Consider the following 17219-nt stretch of genomic DNA (forward strand, 5'->3'; position numbering starts at 1 on the left):
AACTGTATTCCCTTGCTGTACTTTTCCTTCCTATGACTTATTATTTTACAGCTGCAAGTTGTAACCTCTGACTTTGAAGTCAGACAGGCCTAGGGGAGGTTATTTGCTCTGAGTTTCCGTGTCTACACGTGTAAATAAGGATTTTAGTAAGTGTGTTGTCATGAGAATTTCACATCATGTATTTAAAGCAGCTAGTGCAGTGCTTTACTAGTGGCTTTGCAAGTGTGATTGATGATGGATATGAATAGTTATTGTTGATGATATGCTGTCTGGATGGAGACGAATTAGGAGAGCTTTTAAAATGTCTCATTATATGAATTCAGGCTACATGAAGCTTTTGATTACAGAAAATGACATAGCTTAGTAGGTGAGAACATGAGCCCAGGTGCTCATAGTAATTTTACCAGTAGATTTTCTAATATTGTCCCTCTAATGCTTAGTAAGTTTTTCCCTTTAAGGTAATCATTTTAAGGGAAAAAAATACTTTTAGTGCCTAGTAAGTGTGTGGATAACATATAAAATATGTTAAGCAACCAATTAAGTATTCTGTTTTTTTTTGTTTTTTGGTTTTTTGTTGCTTAGGTTAGGTGATTTTTTTTTTTTTAAGATTTTACTTTATTTTGTTTATTTATTTACTTTTTGAGAGAGCACACGCACGTACATATGAGCTGGGGAGAGAGGCAGAGGAGAGAGAGATTCCCAAACAGGCTCCGTGCTGTCAGTGCAGACAGAGCCCGACACAGGGCTTGATCTCACAAACCGTGAGATCATGACCTGAGCTGAAATCAAGAGTCGGATGCTTACCCAACTGAGCTACCCAAGGCGCCCTTCTCTATACCCAACATAGGGCGTGAACTCACAACCCCAAGATCAAGAGTCACGCTTCACTGCACCACTGACTGAGCCATCCAGTCCTCCCAGCGTGATTCTAATTAGTTTTAAAATATAACAGTAAAAATTATATGCGATATATTGCTTTGCCATGAATCTTTCTGTGTTAAGTCTTGCTGTAAAAGCACTATGTGCAGATATAAATACTAATAGAACTCTACAGTTTTACAAACGCTTTTGGACATAATTATGCTAGTGAATATTAAATAATACTTAATGTTCTCAGTTTCCATGATAAACAATTTGGGAACAATTATAAACCAGTATCAGTAATGTCATAGATAAAAGGATATAGTGCAACTTCAGAAGGGGCAGAAGAAATTTATCACCACCTGATTAGGTGGGGAGTTTGTCATTGGATTTAAATTTATCTTTTTTATAAAGTTCTTTAAACATTAGGAGCTGACATAGATGAAACATCTTTTTCTCTGGTAATACTTGATAATTGACACAGCAGAAAGCTCTTCAATTTCTTTGTATTTTATAATTTAAAATTTATTTTATAGTGTTAGGAGGTTATGTATATGTATATTCCTATTATCCATCAATTCCACTGTGCTTTCAACTAATAATTTTGCCTCCTAGTTCTTTAAGGAAGTAGAAACTTATGTAAGAATTCTTTCATTTAGGACCACCAAATTTGTTCAACTATCTGCTTTTATTCCTAAATATTGACTTTTCTCGAGACTATAATATGGAAAAAGTGCTTCTGCTCCTATCCAAGGCCACCTTCTCCATTTGTACTATAGATCCCAATCCTTTCTACTTTTGCATATAATCCCTTCCATTTCTTATATCAAGAGTTTGCCAGTGTGGATCGTTCCCATTAGCAGGATGTGCTCTTGGACTTCTTAACTTTAAGTGTTATGGAATCCTTTGACCCTGCATTCTTCTCAAGCAGTTCATTCCTTTTCACAGTCCTCTATTCACATAGCTGGAAAGTATACTTCGTAGTGGCTGCTATACTTCATATCGCATTCTTTCTTCAACATACTTCTCTTGTGCTTCTATCCCTACAAATCCTTGAAATGGCTCATGTTCGAGTCAACGATTTGTCTTCACTTTGCCAAATCCATTGTCAGTTTGCTGTTCTTATTTTACTTCAGGTTGACTTCTTCCTAAACTTTGTCCTTTTAACACTCTGCATTGTAGCACACTTTTTTGGTTTTCCTTATACTTCATTAATAGTTTCTTCTCAATCTCCTTTATTAACTCTTCCACTTTAGGTGGAAATTTTGGAATACCTCAGGCTCTTCTCTGGGTATTTGATTTTTTTGGATCTACAAACTTTTTAGGTAACTTCATTCTAAAATCACCCACCTCTGGGGCACTTAGGTGGCCCAGTTGGTTGAGCCTGTGACTCTTGATTTTGGTTCAGGTCATGATCCCAGGGTCACGAGATCATCCAATCAGTCTCCTGTAGATTCTAGCTTTGAAATCTATCACAAGTTAGTCTAATTTTTTTTTCATCGCCACTTATATAGTACCTAGTAGTTAAGAATTTGTTTTGGAATCAGACAGCCTGGGTTCAAATTCTGATTCTCACAGTTTCTGTGACCTGGGACAGGTTACTTAACCTCACCGTACCTAGTGTTTTTGTGGGCAAAACTGTAAAATTATTAGAACAATGCTGAGACATAACACACTGTATTAACCTTGAGTGTTAGTAATGCTACCCCCACCCCCACCTCCATTCCCATCCTAGTCCAGGCTTCCACCATCTCTTACTGGGATTGCTGCATTACCCTTCTGGTGGTTTTCTATACCTGCATCCTTGTCCTCCACTCATCTGCCTCAAATCCATTCTAACCCACATACAGTAGACAAGATGATTTTTCTCAGATAAATTATATAACGTCATTTTCAGGCTAGAGACAGTCTAAGGGCTTAACATTGAGTATACTTGCTGTAAACTTCAGACTTACATGGCCAACAAAGCCTTTCATCTAGCCCCTGCTGACCTTTCTTAACTTTATCTCTTACCTCATTACTCCTTTCTTACTATGATACAGATGTACTGCTCATTTTTCTTGAAACAGACTAAGTTATATCATCCTCAGGTTCTTTGTACTATGTCTGGGATATACTGTTCCTTGTCCTCATCATTTAGATATTCATTTAATGTTCCCTTTCAGAGATGCCGTCACTGACCACCCAAGGAAAAGAAGCCATTCCAAAAGTCAGTTTCTCAATACCTTAAGTTTCTGCCAAGAGCTTAACAGTATCTAATATTTATATTTGTTTTTTACCTGCTTTCTCCATTAAAATGTGAATTTCAAAACTCTATTCCTGTGTGAGTTTAGACTATATCCCTAGCCCATTGTGCAGTGTTCAGCTTCACCGTAAAGTGATAGAGAATCTTTTGAGAATGCAATTGCCTTTATTTTTTACTTTCTTTGCCAACCTTCCTGATCTGTACTACAATGTCCTGAATGGACCCAAGTTCAGGAAAACAGTGCCTTACTTTCTTAGGCCTTAAGCTAGATTCAGCTCTCAGTTACCAACCAGACTCTTCATTCAGTACATAGTTGGATTTTTCCATGATTTGTTGACCACCAAGTTAACTTACCCATCTGAGCATAAAAGATTTGACACAGCTTCTGGTTTGATTTTAATATAGCACTTTTTGAGGTCTTGTTTCATGCACTTAATTTACCACTGAAATGCTCTCAAATGAGCCAGAAGGATTGGTTAAGCAGTTGTCACTTACATTCATCTTGTTAAGGCATTAAAAGTTACAAAATACATAATAGAGCTTGGTACCTGAACGGAAACATAAGATCATTGATCTCATTTTTAGTAGTTAACTTGTGAGTTTAAAGTTAACTAGCTATACTGTTTTTGGTTTAATAAATGACTTGCTTTGTCCCTGACTGAAGAAGTTTCTGTTGGTCTAGCAGATAAGGGCTGAAGAGGAAAATTATGACTTAATCATGATGAAAGGTATGTGAATGGATCTGTAAAATGAAGAAAGATGCTGAAATATGGGACATCCTTCATTCTACAACTGGAAAAAATGTCTAAAATAGCTTCTTTATTTTGAGCCACAGCACGGGCAACACCAACAACACAATACCTTACAAGGATTTCTTTTTTTGTATTTTACAGCAAGTCCAAATTTCTCTTTAGTAGTGTTAACATATTCTTTTGTACCATTCACTATCATTTCGATATTGTTGATGCTTTCTCCTTGTTCCTCTACTAAAAGAGATATCTGAATGAAAAGGTCCCTTAAATCTTTTATTTGGTTCTCCAAATTAACAAGTTCCTTGTGTCTTTGTTCTATCTCTGAGAGTTGTGCTTTAGTGATAGTGATTTCTGTAAGTAAGCTTTCATTAAAAACTTCCCATTTGCCTTGATAAAGCATATCATTTACTTCTTCTTCAGGCACTTCTTTTCCAGCAACTTCAAGCTGACGGAAAATAAATGTCTTGCACTTCGCCTGCTTTGCTGCTAATGTATCATTGTATGTAAACATTGTTTGCTGAAATTGGCGGAACATCGCAGCATGCTGAGATTTAAGTATCCTTGTCACCACTGCTGATGGACCATTTTCAGCCTCTGACTTCTTAACTTCTTTTACTAAATCATCCAAACCTCTGTTAATGTGTTCTGCTTGTATTTTTATCTCCTTTGTAATGCTAGACTCTCTCTTAAGTAGACTAAACCTTCTCATTGAAGCCACCAGACTTCTCTGTTGCTGCCCAAATTTTTGAACATCATCTGTCAAATTGTTAATACTCTCCTGTAGTTTTTGGATCTCATGTAAGTGTCTCTCAGCTACCGGCTCTCTTTCATAAATAACAGCTTGCTGCAAAAACACCCCTTGTTCTTCTGCTTCTGTAGTCAACACATGCCTGTCTCTGGAGAGTTCGATTTCTTTTGTTCGTTGCTTTAGTTCTTGAAGTCGGTCTTTCATCTTCCGTTTCCTTTTAAGAAGCAAAAATGATTGTGTTGAACAAAGAAAAGTTTGGCATTTTCTCTCAGTAACGGTTGGCTTCACATAGCTAATGTGTGTCTCCCAGGAAAAATCCTCCTAGTTTTCTGAAAAGAGTTTGAAAAATTAGAAAAATCAGTAAGTATTTCCTCATAAAGATAACTGAATAGGAAAAGTAATGTAAAATAATTTATAAGTTACTGCATACCCTGTGGGCCTACTATGAGTCCTGTTCGGTTGGGTGAAATAGCTGAGAAAGCAGTGATAGAGATACAATTGCCCCCAAATAAGTAGTTCAGTCTCATCTCATGATTCTGCCATTTAATAGATTTTTGTGCATCTAGAGGATATATCTTAAAATGGAAGATTTGACCATATCTTCAACTTTTAGGAGTAAAAGGGCACTTTGAAAATGCTCTTATTACTAAAGATATTGTTCCTAATTAATTTGGTCTATGTAATGTTAAACTCATTTGCTAAATATGCATTTTAGTGACAGGGCAGATTCCATAGGAAAGATGGAAGCAATATAGATAATATTGGATTTTTTTTTTAATTTCTGAGGCTTCTAGATTGATTAACACATTTGACATAGCATTGTTTTTTTATCTATTATATACACATATATATGTATATATATATATATATATACATATCCATTATATCCATGTATGCTTGGTTTGATTATGCTGATTCCGTATTCTTAGCATTCCTTTGCAAAGATATCCAGACTTAGAACAAAATTTCTACCAATTCATATTAAGTGCTATTTTTTCAGAAATGACAATATATAAAATGCTATTTTGGGGTGCTGATAGGGTTGACATCACATCCTGTGTTGGTAGTTATCCACAGGATTAAATTTGGTGTACATTATATATACACACACACATATACATGCATACACATATATACGTATATAATTTATATATACATATATATGTGTTTAGGTCTATACACATGTATGTATACACATATATAATTTATATGTACATATATTGATTTATGTATATGTACTATATATACACTCATTGTTATGCATATATATAAAATGAAATGAGTAAGGGGAATGCAAACTGACGTATTCTCTGGAAAACAGTATGGAGTTTCCTCAAAAAGTTAGAAATAGAACTACCCTATGATCTAGCAATTGCATTACTAGATATTTACCCAAAGGATACAAAAGTAATAATCCAAAGGAATACATGTACCCCTATGTTTATAGCAGTATTATTTACTTCCAAATTATGGACGTGTGTGTGTGTGTGTGTGTGTGTGTGTGTGTGTGTGTGTATGTATGTTATCTCACTGGAATTTAGATAAAAACAAAAATATATTTAAAAAGACAATCCATGTTAATAAAATATTTTCATAGAACATCTTGACTTTAGAAGGGCATTTAATAATGCCTTTCATGATATTTTTGCAGATAAGAAGCTGTTGGGGAGTTACAAATAGTGTGTTGAACCACATATAATATCAGTATAAGCCAGAGAAAAATCAGCCAGTATTGCTAATGTTATGCTGTTATGCTATGGGATGTAAGTGTTTGATATTGCTTATGCAAATATTTTTATCAGTGATTTGGGTGTTGTCACAGAAGGCATACTTATCAAATATGTTGATGACACATAATTTGGAGAGATCTTCAAGTACAGAGTTGGGATTCAAAGATTAAAATAGCATAAAACACTCTACTAAAAGGAACAAAATTATGTTTAACCAGGACGGATATAAAATATTGCAACTAATTGTTTAGAAAGCATCTTTACATCTATAAAATGGAAGATCCTATCTTCATAGCAGTGCTGATCAAAATAACTGGAGGTTTTAGTTGATTATGAGCTTTATATCAGAATAATCATTATGCTTTCATGAATGATATTGTCATGTCTAGATTGACTAAGAAAGATATTTGTTCCACTGACTTTATGTTAGTCAAAGCAAATGAGAGAAGGACTGTGTTAAGTTCTGATGTTTTGAGATAAGAATTCAAAAATTGGGAATTTCCATACTATCACGGGAAGGTTGAGATTGGAAGACAAGCTCAGGGGCATAATACAAGGAGAATCACTGAAAAGAATGGAAATACTTTTCCTGCAACAGAGATGTAGGGAGTATCTACAACTGTTTTCTGAAATGTGTAGGTCTGTATCTATAAGAGGGACCAGACTTAAGTTGGCATTAATCCAAGAGACATGAGTGGAAATTACATGGAGAGAGGTTTGATTTAGTGTAATGAAGACTTTTCAAATGAGTAGAGTTGTCCCAAAATAGAATGAACTGCTTCATGAGTTAATAGGCTTGTTGTCACTGGAGATGTTCAAGATTCTTGATTGATGACCTAGTTGATGATGTGGAAATGAGACCTGCATTGCACGAAAAGTTAAACCAGTGTCCTAATAATATTCCTTTGGTTTTAAAGGACTGACATTCTGTCAAATAATTATTGAGGTTTACTATATGCAAAGTTTTAAATACTGTCGTATTTATTTAATAGTACCTGTCCTGGAATAATTTACTCTCTAAGGGGAGATGGCAATATACAATTAAACAAATAAATGAGACAATTTTAGATCTTGATGGATCAATTAAGCAAATCTTCTCTAAGGTGGTATTTGAACTATGAGACCTACTGTTGGGAAGATGAAGAGCCATGGGATAGTACCCAGGCTGTAGGAAATGGGGTGCCAAGGCAATGAATGGGATTCCAGAAAGAAGCCTTATAAGTTAGCTAATCAATTTCCACATTTTTCTTATGGGAAAGTTGAGAATCAGAAAAGTTAAATGTCTTACCCAGAGCTTGTTAATGGTAGTACTGGTTAAATAATGCAAGATTTCCTGGCTTCTAGACTAGTGCTTCTTCCAGTGTGAGATATATAATATAAATTTTCCAGAATATATATATATATATATATATATATATATATATATATATATATATATATATTACATAAAGCTGGGATCATCTATATGCTCTTTTGTATTCAGTATTTTATTAAATGTCTGATGATCATGCTGGTGAAGATATTTAAAAACACTCAAAAACATTGGGAAGTGATTGTAGAAACTTTTTCTCATGTGGAACTTTGTGAAAGCAGAATTACCACCCATAATTTACTATATACTTCTGGTAAAGACTCACCCTCTTTCTGGTGTAGAGGGAGGTTGATGCTAAAAAGTCAGTTAGCTTAATGATGTGTCTTGAATAGCTCCCTACTGTTCTTTGTTTGGTTTAGCATTATTTATTACTTCCTTATCTATATGCTCTCTCTGGTATTACCTTATTGATGCTGACAATAAACCCTTCCCCTTAGTGCTTAGGATGTCAGGTTGCTTGTAAACTTTGTCTTTTTTTATTTTTTTTGGCTGAGGTAATTTCTTTATTTTACACTGCTTTTCTTCCAATCTCCCCCTCAACTTTATTGAGGAATAATTGAAAAATATAATTGTATATTTTTAAACTGTTCAGTGTGATGACTTCATATACATTGTGGAATGATTACCAGTTTCAACATAATGAATACATCCTTCACTTCACATAATTAGCCTTTTTTTGCATGTGTGGTTAGAATACTTATGATGTACTCTGAGCAACTTTCAAATATATACACCATATTATTAACCACAGTCCCCATGCTGTACTTTATATCCTCAGAACCTATTTTTCTTTAAATTGAAAGTGTGTACTCTTTGACCTATCTCTGCTCATTTCAGTCTTTCCCCAGCCACCATTCTATTTCTATTCTGTTTCTATGAAATCAAATTTTTTTTTTTTTTTTTTAAGATTCCACATGTAAGTGACACAATACAACATTTGTCTTTCTCTGTTTGGCTTATTTCACTTAGCATAATGTCTTCCAGTTTCATCCATGTTGTTGCAAATGTAGAATTTCCTTCTTTTATTTTTTAATTTTATTTTTTTTAATTTGCATCCAAATTAGTTAGCATATAGTGCAACGATGATTTCAGGAGTAGATTCCTTAGTTCCCCTTACCCATTTAGCCCCCCCCCACAACCCTCCAGAAACCCTCTGTTTCTTCTCCATATTTATGAGTCTCTTATGCTTTGCCCTCTCCCTGTTTTTATATTATTTGTGTTTCCCTTCCCTTATGTTCATCTGTTTTGTCTCTTAAAGTCCTCATATGAGTGAAATCATAGGATTTTTGTCTTTCTCTGACTGACTAATTTCACTTAGCATAATACCCTCCAGTTCCATCCACGTAGTTGCAAATGGCAAGATTTCATTCTTTTTGATTGCCGAGTAATACTCCATTATATATATATATATAATATATATATATATATATATATATAATGTATATATACATCTTCTTTATCCATTCATCCATCGATAGACATCTGGGCTCTTTCCATAGTTTAGCTATTGTCGATAGTGCTGCTATAAACATTGGGGTGCATGTGCCCCTTTGAAACAGCATATCTGTATCCCTTGGATAAATCCCCAAAACTTTGTCTTTTTTAAATTGGCTTGTTAAATATGATTTTTTTCTCCTCAAATTAGCACGCATAGACAGTTTAAGAGGTCAAGTCACTTCAAAGCTTGTAAAGATACACAGCCGACCCTTGCCTGCCCCACCATGCCTCATTTCCATTTTCCCATTCCCAGAGGCAGTTGTTTCCAGCCCCTGAGCTGTATGTTACTTTTAAAGTCTTTGTTTCTAGGTAATTTGCTTCCATAGGTGTTTCCGCTTTTTCAGTTTTAAATATTCTATTGTATCTCTGCTATGAAAGATGTGGTTTAACCACGTTATACCCCCAGTCTTCCCTCAATTTTTCCCTCTCAGTATAGTTATATCACAATTTTTGGTTAGTATTCTGTGTTTACATTATTCTCACTACCCAAATATTACATATACCAGAGTCACAAAAGGTAGTATGGCTATATTTTCTTTCTCAGATAATTTTTTTCATTGTTTCTAGGGCTTTTCAGTGGATAAGGCTAGGAAATGTGTATTTTCACTTTAAGAAAGCTTTTTATTGAAATATTTGCACATATACAGAAAGTGTCCCAAATAAAAATGTATAGTTTGATGATTTTTCACAAAGTGAACACATCCATGTAACCACTACTCAGATCAAGAACCATGTAACTTTTAAATTTCTCTTGAAAATACTAATTACCTCAGGTTTTTAGTTGCTTAATTTTGTACATGTGCATTACTACTTCACTCTAAACTCTTGACTTGAACTGAAAATACCCTCTTAATATATTCAAATATAGTAGGTATTCTTTTTCTTTTATTTCATGTTGTTATTCCATCTTCTGAGGCTTCTTTCTCGAAACCCTCTAGTATGACCTGATTTACTACACAGCTTCTATGTTTGGATATTTTTCTCTTTTCTTGTGTCTTATCTCCTCCTGATTCCTAGTTCCTCATCTCTATTCTTGGTTTATTCCCTTGATTTGGGGCATACCATAGTTTCCTTTTAAAACATAAATGTGGTGATCACTTATATTTCTGAAAACATTTTTATTCTATCCTTAATACCGGAATGACAGATTTTCTGCAGATATAATTCTTACTTGGAAATTATATTCCATCGAATTTTGAAAACCGTGCTGCATTTTTATCTAACATTCTTTTTCGCCCTTAAGAAATCTGCCATAGAATTCCTGGTATTTTAAATAGGATCGTTTTTTTCCCCTTCCTTTCATAAAAGTCTTGGCCTTTTCTTTTTAATTTCAGTGTTCTGAATTTTCACAATAACATGACTTGGGGTACCTCTTTTTGCATTTATTTGCTGGAAGTTGAATGATTTTTCAGTCTGGAAATTGATGTATTTAGGGTTTTTTTGGGGGGGGGGAGGAGGTTCCTAATTTTTCAAAAACTTCATCTTTTCCTTTCTCTTTGTATTACTTTCCTTAAAATTCCCCTTATTTGGATGTTAACTTTCTTAGCTATTCTCTAACTTCCTTAGTGTCTGAAAGGTAAAGTGACTTGCCAGAGGCCACATAACTAAAAAGTGGCAGAACCTCATTCAGATACAAGACTACCTGATTGCAGATCTGTTCTTTTTCTGATTTCTATAGTGACTAGAAATAGGTTATCCTAGTGAAATATGCTCTAAATGAAGTTGATCTATATCAAATAGTGTTTTTAGTATAAGTACTATAATAAATTAGTATAATTACTATAAAGACTAAAATAAAGTTCTTGCAGAAGGTAATATAGTATATCAGAGCTAAAATAATTATGTTGTTTGCAGCTTTATTATAACCTGTAGTATAATTAGACCAAATTAAGCACTTTACAGTTTAGAAGAGGAAAAAGATTTAATTCTATCTCATATACCTATGTTACAGAAAGTCTCCAAGAATCTTTGAATCCTATCCTTGATACCATGGTAGAGATAGGTATTGTTATATTTTGTTTAGGCTCACAGTCATAGGCTGAGATAAGAGAGATAAGAAGTAATACTTCATTTCTATATATGTACACAGATTTCTGTTTTCTACTAACCTGTTACTATGAATTCTTACACCTACAATGTATATACTATGCTTTATATAGTTATGTTGTTTTTTACACTTTTATTTTTGAAAAAAACTGACTTTTATCCTTGATAACATGGGAAAAAGAAAAGACTGAGTATTAGAGGCTCAGATGAGAGATGGGGGAGGTAGGGACCAAAACAAAACAGATTCTGATTTTTATATTCATGAAAATTAAGTCCTGTTTAATGCTTATCTATGGCTAGGTAGTTTTTGGCAATGCTTAAATTTCACAGTTCTCAAGAACTGCAGTGTCCCCAACTTTCTCCTTGGTTGCATGGTTTAGAACAAATCCTGAAACAACCCCCTCTAACATTTTTATGGCTGGATAGATATGGTTTGTTTGTTTGTTTGTTTGTTTTAATTAGCAATAAGTGATCAGTACCATCAAAAGCCTTTTTCTCAAGCATCATAGTTTGAAAAAATGTTTTAAGGAATAGAATATTTCAGATTGCTATTGTAACACAGTATGCCTTTGTAAGTGCTTTTAGAAAAGTAAATTTTACTGTCACTGATTTTGGAAACCAACACATTTGACTCTCACCCTTGTTAAGGTTGTCTTTTCCTGGGTTTCTGTTCTTGAAAGATTAGTTCCCTTGTGTACCTCATTTTAATATTTTTTTTTTCACATTTTAATATTTGAATAAAACATGCTTTAAGGAATCCTTCAAAATATATTGATAGTATTTTCTATTCATTAATACTAATAATTTTTCCAGAAAAAATCAAGTAAATATTCCACATCTTTTATTCTGTAGGTGTAAATATGTTACTGATATTAAAGGAAAAACAGACTTCCTTTCAGTGCTATGTATCATGGCATGCATATTATAGTAAATAATGCTTATATAAAATCAGTGATACAGTTTATACTGTGTTGATCTTCATTTATAGATCCAATGCCTTTCTTTCTTTTCTTTTTTTAAATGTTTTATTTTATTTTTTTGAGAGACAGCATATTTCTTTTGAACATTTAAAGTGTATTTATGTTAAAGATACCTTAAATTATTAGATTATTTCTGGTTTCTTAGGAATAAATTCCTTTGTTGTGGCCACAGACTGTTTCTTCTGGTGGTGGGCAGGTGTATTTTGTGACCTTTGTCAGTAGTAGGTGATTATATTATACAAGGATGTCCTGAGTGCTCTGCATTATGGATACATCCTTAACCCATTTTTTGTTTGTTTGTTTGTTTGTTTTTGGCATGACTAGGGCCCTCTGGAGTTTGCCTTCTTAGCCCAGGTACTATAAATATGGGCTTGATTTTTCTCTAGTGCTTTTTCTATAGCCCAGGTATATACATATGGGTCTGGATTTTTTTCTTACTGATTTTTATAGCCTCAGTGGATACCTCACCTCCCACTGTAATCCTGACATTAAATCCAACAGAGATTTTCCTGTAACTGTATATGAACTATATTCTATTTTTTTCTAGTTTACCACTTTAGGAAGCTCAGTTTTAGTCCCCTATTATGCACAAATTCTAAACTGCAGCCTCTAAGGTAAAGTATTTGCATGGAGTTAGCTTTAATTCCTGCTTTCCATTTTGGCTGTGTGTTGCCTCTTCAATTCTAGCATCTGGAAATTTCCCTTTCTTACTTCAAATGTAATGATGCAATTTTAAATTTTGTGCTTTTTCCCTTAAGACTACATCAAACATGTCTACATGTTTTGTTTTGTTGTTTTTTTTTTTTTAATGTGTTTTATTTTGAGAGAGGGAGAGAGAAGTCCCAAGCAGGCTCCGTGCTGTCAGTGTGGAGCCTGACGTAGGGCTCCATCTCACAAATCATGTGAGTTGAAACCATGAGTCGAAACCTTAATCAACTGAGCCACCCAGGCACCCCGTACTTCCATATGTTTGTAGCAAGAGGGTGGGATATCTGTATATCTTGACTGAAAGTCATAGGTGATTATCTTTACAGAGTTAACATAGTTCAGAGTGTTCCTTAAATTCTTCTTAATCTGCCCCAAAATTGACTTAATGTAGGAGGTACTCAGTTGCACTTACATGTTACATATAAATTGTATTTCCTAGTAGTTACCTTCTCATAAGTACATGCATAACTATTTCCAATTTAACCTCTTAATTTTACAGCTTCATAAATTAGAATATTAAGTAAAGTGAGACATATAAGTATATTAGAATTTGAAAGTTGGAAGAGACAGAGTTCATGAAGCCATAAATGTGTAATTGCTTAGGCTACATGAAATTGATGAGACTACCATTGTATATAATCTTTCTGTACCTTAAATGTATTTTTCTTAATGTTGGAAGATTTCTATCCAAATATGAATCTTCTGTCAGTATGTTTAGCTTACTGTGTTGCTATACAATTTTTAATGGTACTGTTAATAACTGACTTATCTTGAGCTTAGACAGGATATTTGCAGAAAGAAAGAAGACTAATTTATAAATATGGTAATCAACTTTGACAATTTGTTCTGGGAAATAGAAAAGTAAACTTTGTATGATGTAAAACTTTCTCTGCCCTATTACAAACAGGGAACATTCTCAGAAACAGAAATATGAATAAAAATTACCTAATGCTTTAAGAAACATATACCCTGAGACAGATATTTACAGATTTATAGATTTTTTTAGTAAGAAATTTCTTTCTACAGTTACTGTATTAAATACACTATTTTAATAAATGTAACCAGTTTTTATCCAACATGAAATAGAGTATTCTTTTGCTTTTATGTGTGAAGACAACTTGTAACATTTTCCTAATTCAAAGTGAAAGCATCTGTTCATGGAAAATTCACTTCTTGGGCTGCTTAAATATGGAAAGCAAACTAAAAAGAAATATTGAAAATTGCATATATTTTCTCAGAGTTTAAATTATCTCATATTTTTTATAATGCAGTCTTTCAGTACTTTTTTATTCTACTCATTTGTTGTAAATAAATTGTTAAATTACCTTGCGTAATGTAACAATGAGACCATTTTTGTTTAAATATTTAAGACTTTGGTATAATTTTGAACTCCCACTTATCTTATTAAGCTGTACATACATGAAAAGATTTTTATATTAAGTTTAAAACTACATAGCCATGGAGATAATGTGTTCTAAATATATCATAGCCAACTTTCAAGTCCACCCTTAAAACATTTAATAAAAGTCATTATTATTTTGATTGAAAATGGGCTATTTATTAAGATCTAACATGGTAGGAATTATAAAATAACTTTGAAGAAATATCAAAAAATAAAATAGGTTTTGGTTAAGCTTCTATAGATTACTTAATTCTGAACATATCAGACTACCTATATATATGTTGCATTTAAATAGTACTGACTTAAGTTTTAAAACCATCAAATCAAATATATTTACATTAAGTTTTATAATTTAAGTACTTAGGATATACTTAAACATTAAAATATAGAATATAGAATATACTGAAACATTAAAAATCTGAGTACTTTGATATTTTTACTGTAGTCCTTTTACAACAAAGTTATTATCTAATTTCTTCCAATTTAAAAGATTTTCAGAAACAATGAAGAAATTAAGATATTACAGGAAATTATCTTAACTTTAAAAATATTATACATGTGTGTCAATGTGTATATGTGTATGGACATAAGCGTCTTTTCACAATTAAATGTAAAAGTATTCTGAAAGTAAGCACAGTATGACTAATTTATAGTCTACAAAAGAAAGCATTTTAAGTTTGTTTTTAGAGGATCTGATTTTCTAGTGTTTCCAAAATGAGAAGTTATTTTTTAAAGGAATTAAAAGAAAAAGTTGATTTTTATTATAGTGGTTTATTTCGAAGAGCTCTAAACCCAAACCTTATTCAAGATATAGCAGTATAAATGAACAGATCAGTTACCTGGTCGAAATCTAAGCAAACCAGTAACTTTAATTATCTGTTGAGCTATTTTTAAATGTCACACATTTCAGTCTATGGATGTCTTGCATTGAAAAGTACAAAAAAGTAGTTTTATTTACCTTTGTCTTGTTCTTTTTGTTGCTTTTCCACCTGCAGTGTTGGAGTCCTGCCCTTGAGAGAACAGCTGAATTATCTGTAACGTTTCAATCAAATTATTTAAGCCTGTGTCTTATAGTTCACAGGCTAATTTCTGTATGGTTTTCATCTAGTTAATGTAATTGAAAGCCAAATAATGAAGTCAAATAAGTTAGACGTAGAGTTGTCCTTTTGCTGTTAGTATCAAATGAGAAGAACAAATTGCTTGCTTCACACCTGGAGGATCCGGTTTTGCCTGTTAGCTCCCTATTCTTTAGATTAAAGGAAGATCATTTTCATTGGAGCTGGCCGGTAACAGGAAGTCCTTGTTAAACTGCCTACATAGAGCATTTGGCACAGGCTCTGTAATTTTGATCTTGTATTATGCATAAAAGATATTACGAAAAAGGTGGTTTGTCTTTAAATAGATGTTACTTTGCTTTCTTTAGGTATTAAAACTTGCTAAATATTACAGAATTTGGAATAAATAGGAATGGAAACAAGCTTGGGGTGAAGACTTTTTGTTCCATTTACTCTAAGATGATTGAATTCTGCTTTATTTTAGGAAATCCCAAGGGCTTAACTCATGAAATCATTGAATTTCAGAACCATACCAGCCAGAAAAGAGCTCATATTTAAACCTTCCACTTCACTCTTTACTTATACTTGCTATTTTCACTTTAAAATAGTTTCAGCGTAGAAAACCTAAAGGTGTGCAGCAATATGTGATACTGTTTATAATATACAGTACAACAATTCAAAATTAATTTTCACTGGAGTGAAATACTTACAGGAAGTATTAGAAATGAAATTTCTCTCACCTTACTGAATTTTCTTACTCTCCCTTTTTTGCTGCTGAGTTGTTATGATTTGAGGGTAAGACGAGGGAAATTGCTATATCCTTGGAATGTTTCCAAAATAAGAAATAACTCATCACACACTTACTCTTCACAGCACTCTTTGTGACAACAAATCACTGGAAACAACCCAAAAGCCCTTCCATGTAGGCCTGGCTGAATAAATGGAACATCTGTATAATGACCGTTTTGTTCATTAATAAAGAATATAGTAATAAAAAAGATTTCTTTATACTACAGGGTAATTGTAGAATTTACAATTAAAAAAAGCATGCTAGTGCACAAAAGTGTATATAGTGTAGTAGTTTTTGAGGCAAAAAGGAAAGGTGGATATACACACAAATACTCCTCCCCGCTACCAATCAATAATGGTGAATTTCCATAGTCTCCAAATTGTGTACTTTAAAATACCATTTCCCCCATATATATGTTTATATGTTCAAAAAGAAGCAATGGGAGGATGAGCTAAAAACTAATGAAAATAGTTACCTAGATGAGAATGGAAGGAATAGAGAGAGGGACAGGGACAGAGATGGAAAATAGTTCTGATTGTACCTTGTTTTTACAGTTTTGAATTTGGAACCATATAAACGTTTTAAAAATTAAATCTTAAAATAATAAAACTGTATGTAAAAAGCAAAAGAAGCCTGAAACAAATGAACGTGGCTACATATCTAGATGTTGGCATAGCCACACAGAGAAGCATTATTCCAAGTAATTTTAAAAACCAGTATTTTGACTCATGCATCTTTTGTGGGATATATGTTAGAGACAAAAATAACCACAATGAGATCTTAACCTGCATTTGGAAGTATTTTTAGTAATAATATTGGTATTGTGTTGAAACTCTTTATACTGTATGGTAAATTGTTAATGTCGGTGTGATTACAAACTGAAGTTTTTAAGTATAAGAAAAAAGAACTACAGGGGCACCTGGGTGGCTCAGTCAGCTAAGCGTCTGACTTCAGCTCAGGTCATGATCTCGTGATCCGTGAGTTCAAGCCCCGCATCAGGCTCTGTGCTGACAGCTCAGAGCCTGGAGCCTGT

At 33.3% G+C, this 17219-nt stretch overlaps 2 protein-coding genes across 5 annotated transcripts in view; one reads left to right on the plus strand and one right to left on the minus strand.

The window, feature by feature from the left end:
* ARL13B (ADP ribosylation factor like GTPase 13B) overlaps nucleotides 1-17219 on the plus strand; it is a 71787-nt gene that overhangs the window by 25274 nt on the left and 29294 nt on the right. The gene's annotated exons all lie outside the window — the stretch shown is intronic.
* Nucleotides 592-15580, minus strand: STX19 (syntaxin 19). The gene is made up of 2 exons (XM_027077583.2): nucleotides 15300-15580; nucleotides 592-4935 (listed from the first exon to the last, which is right to left on the minus strand). The coding sequence occupies exon 2, from the start codon at nucleotides 4808-4810 to the stop codon at nucleotides 3926-3928; it is 885 nt and encodes a 294-aa protein (XP_026933384.1). The 5' UTR covers nucleotides 4811-4935; nucleotides 15300-15580; the 3' UTR covers nucleotides 592-3925.

This window comes from Acinonyx jubatus, chromosome C2 (genome assembly GCF_027475565.1).
Source record: "Acinonyx jubatus isolate Ajub_Pintada_27869175 chromosome C2, VMU_Ajub_asm_v1.0, whole genome shotgun sequence".
Taxonomy (NCBI): domain Eukaryota; kingdom Metazoa; phylum Chordata; class Mammalia; order Carnivora; family Felidae; genus Acinonyx; species Acinonyx jubatus.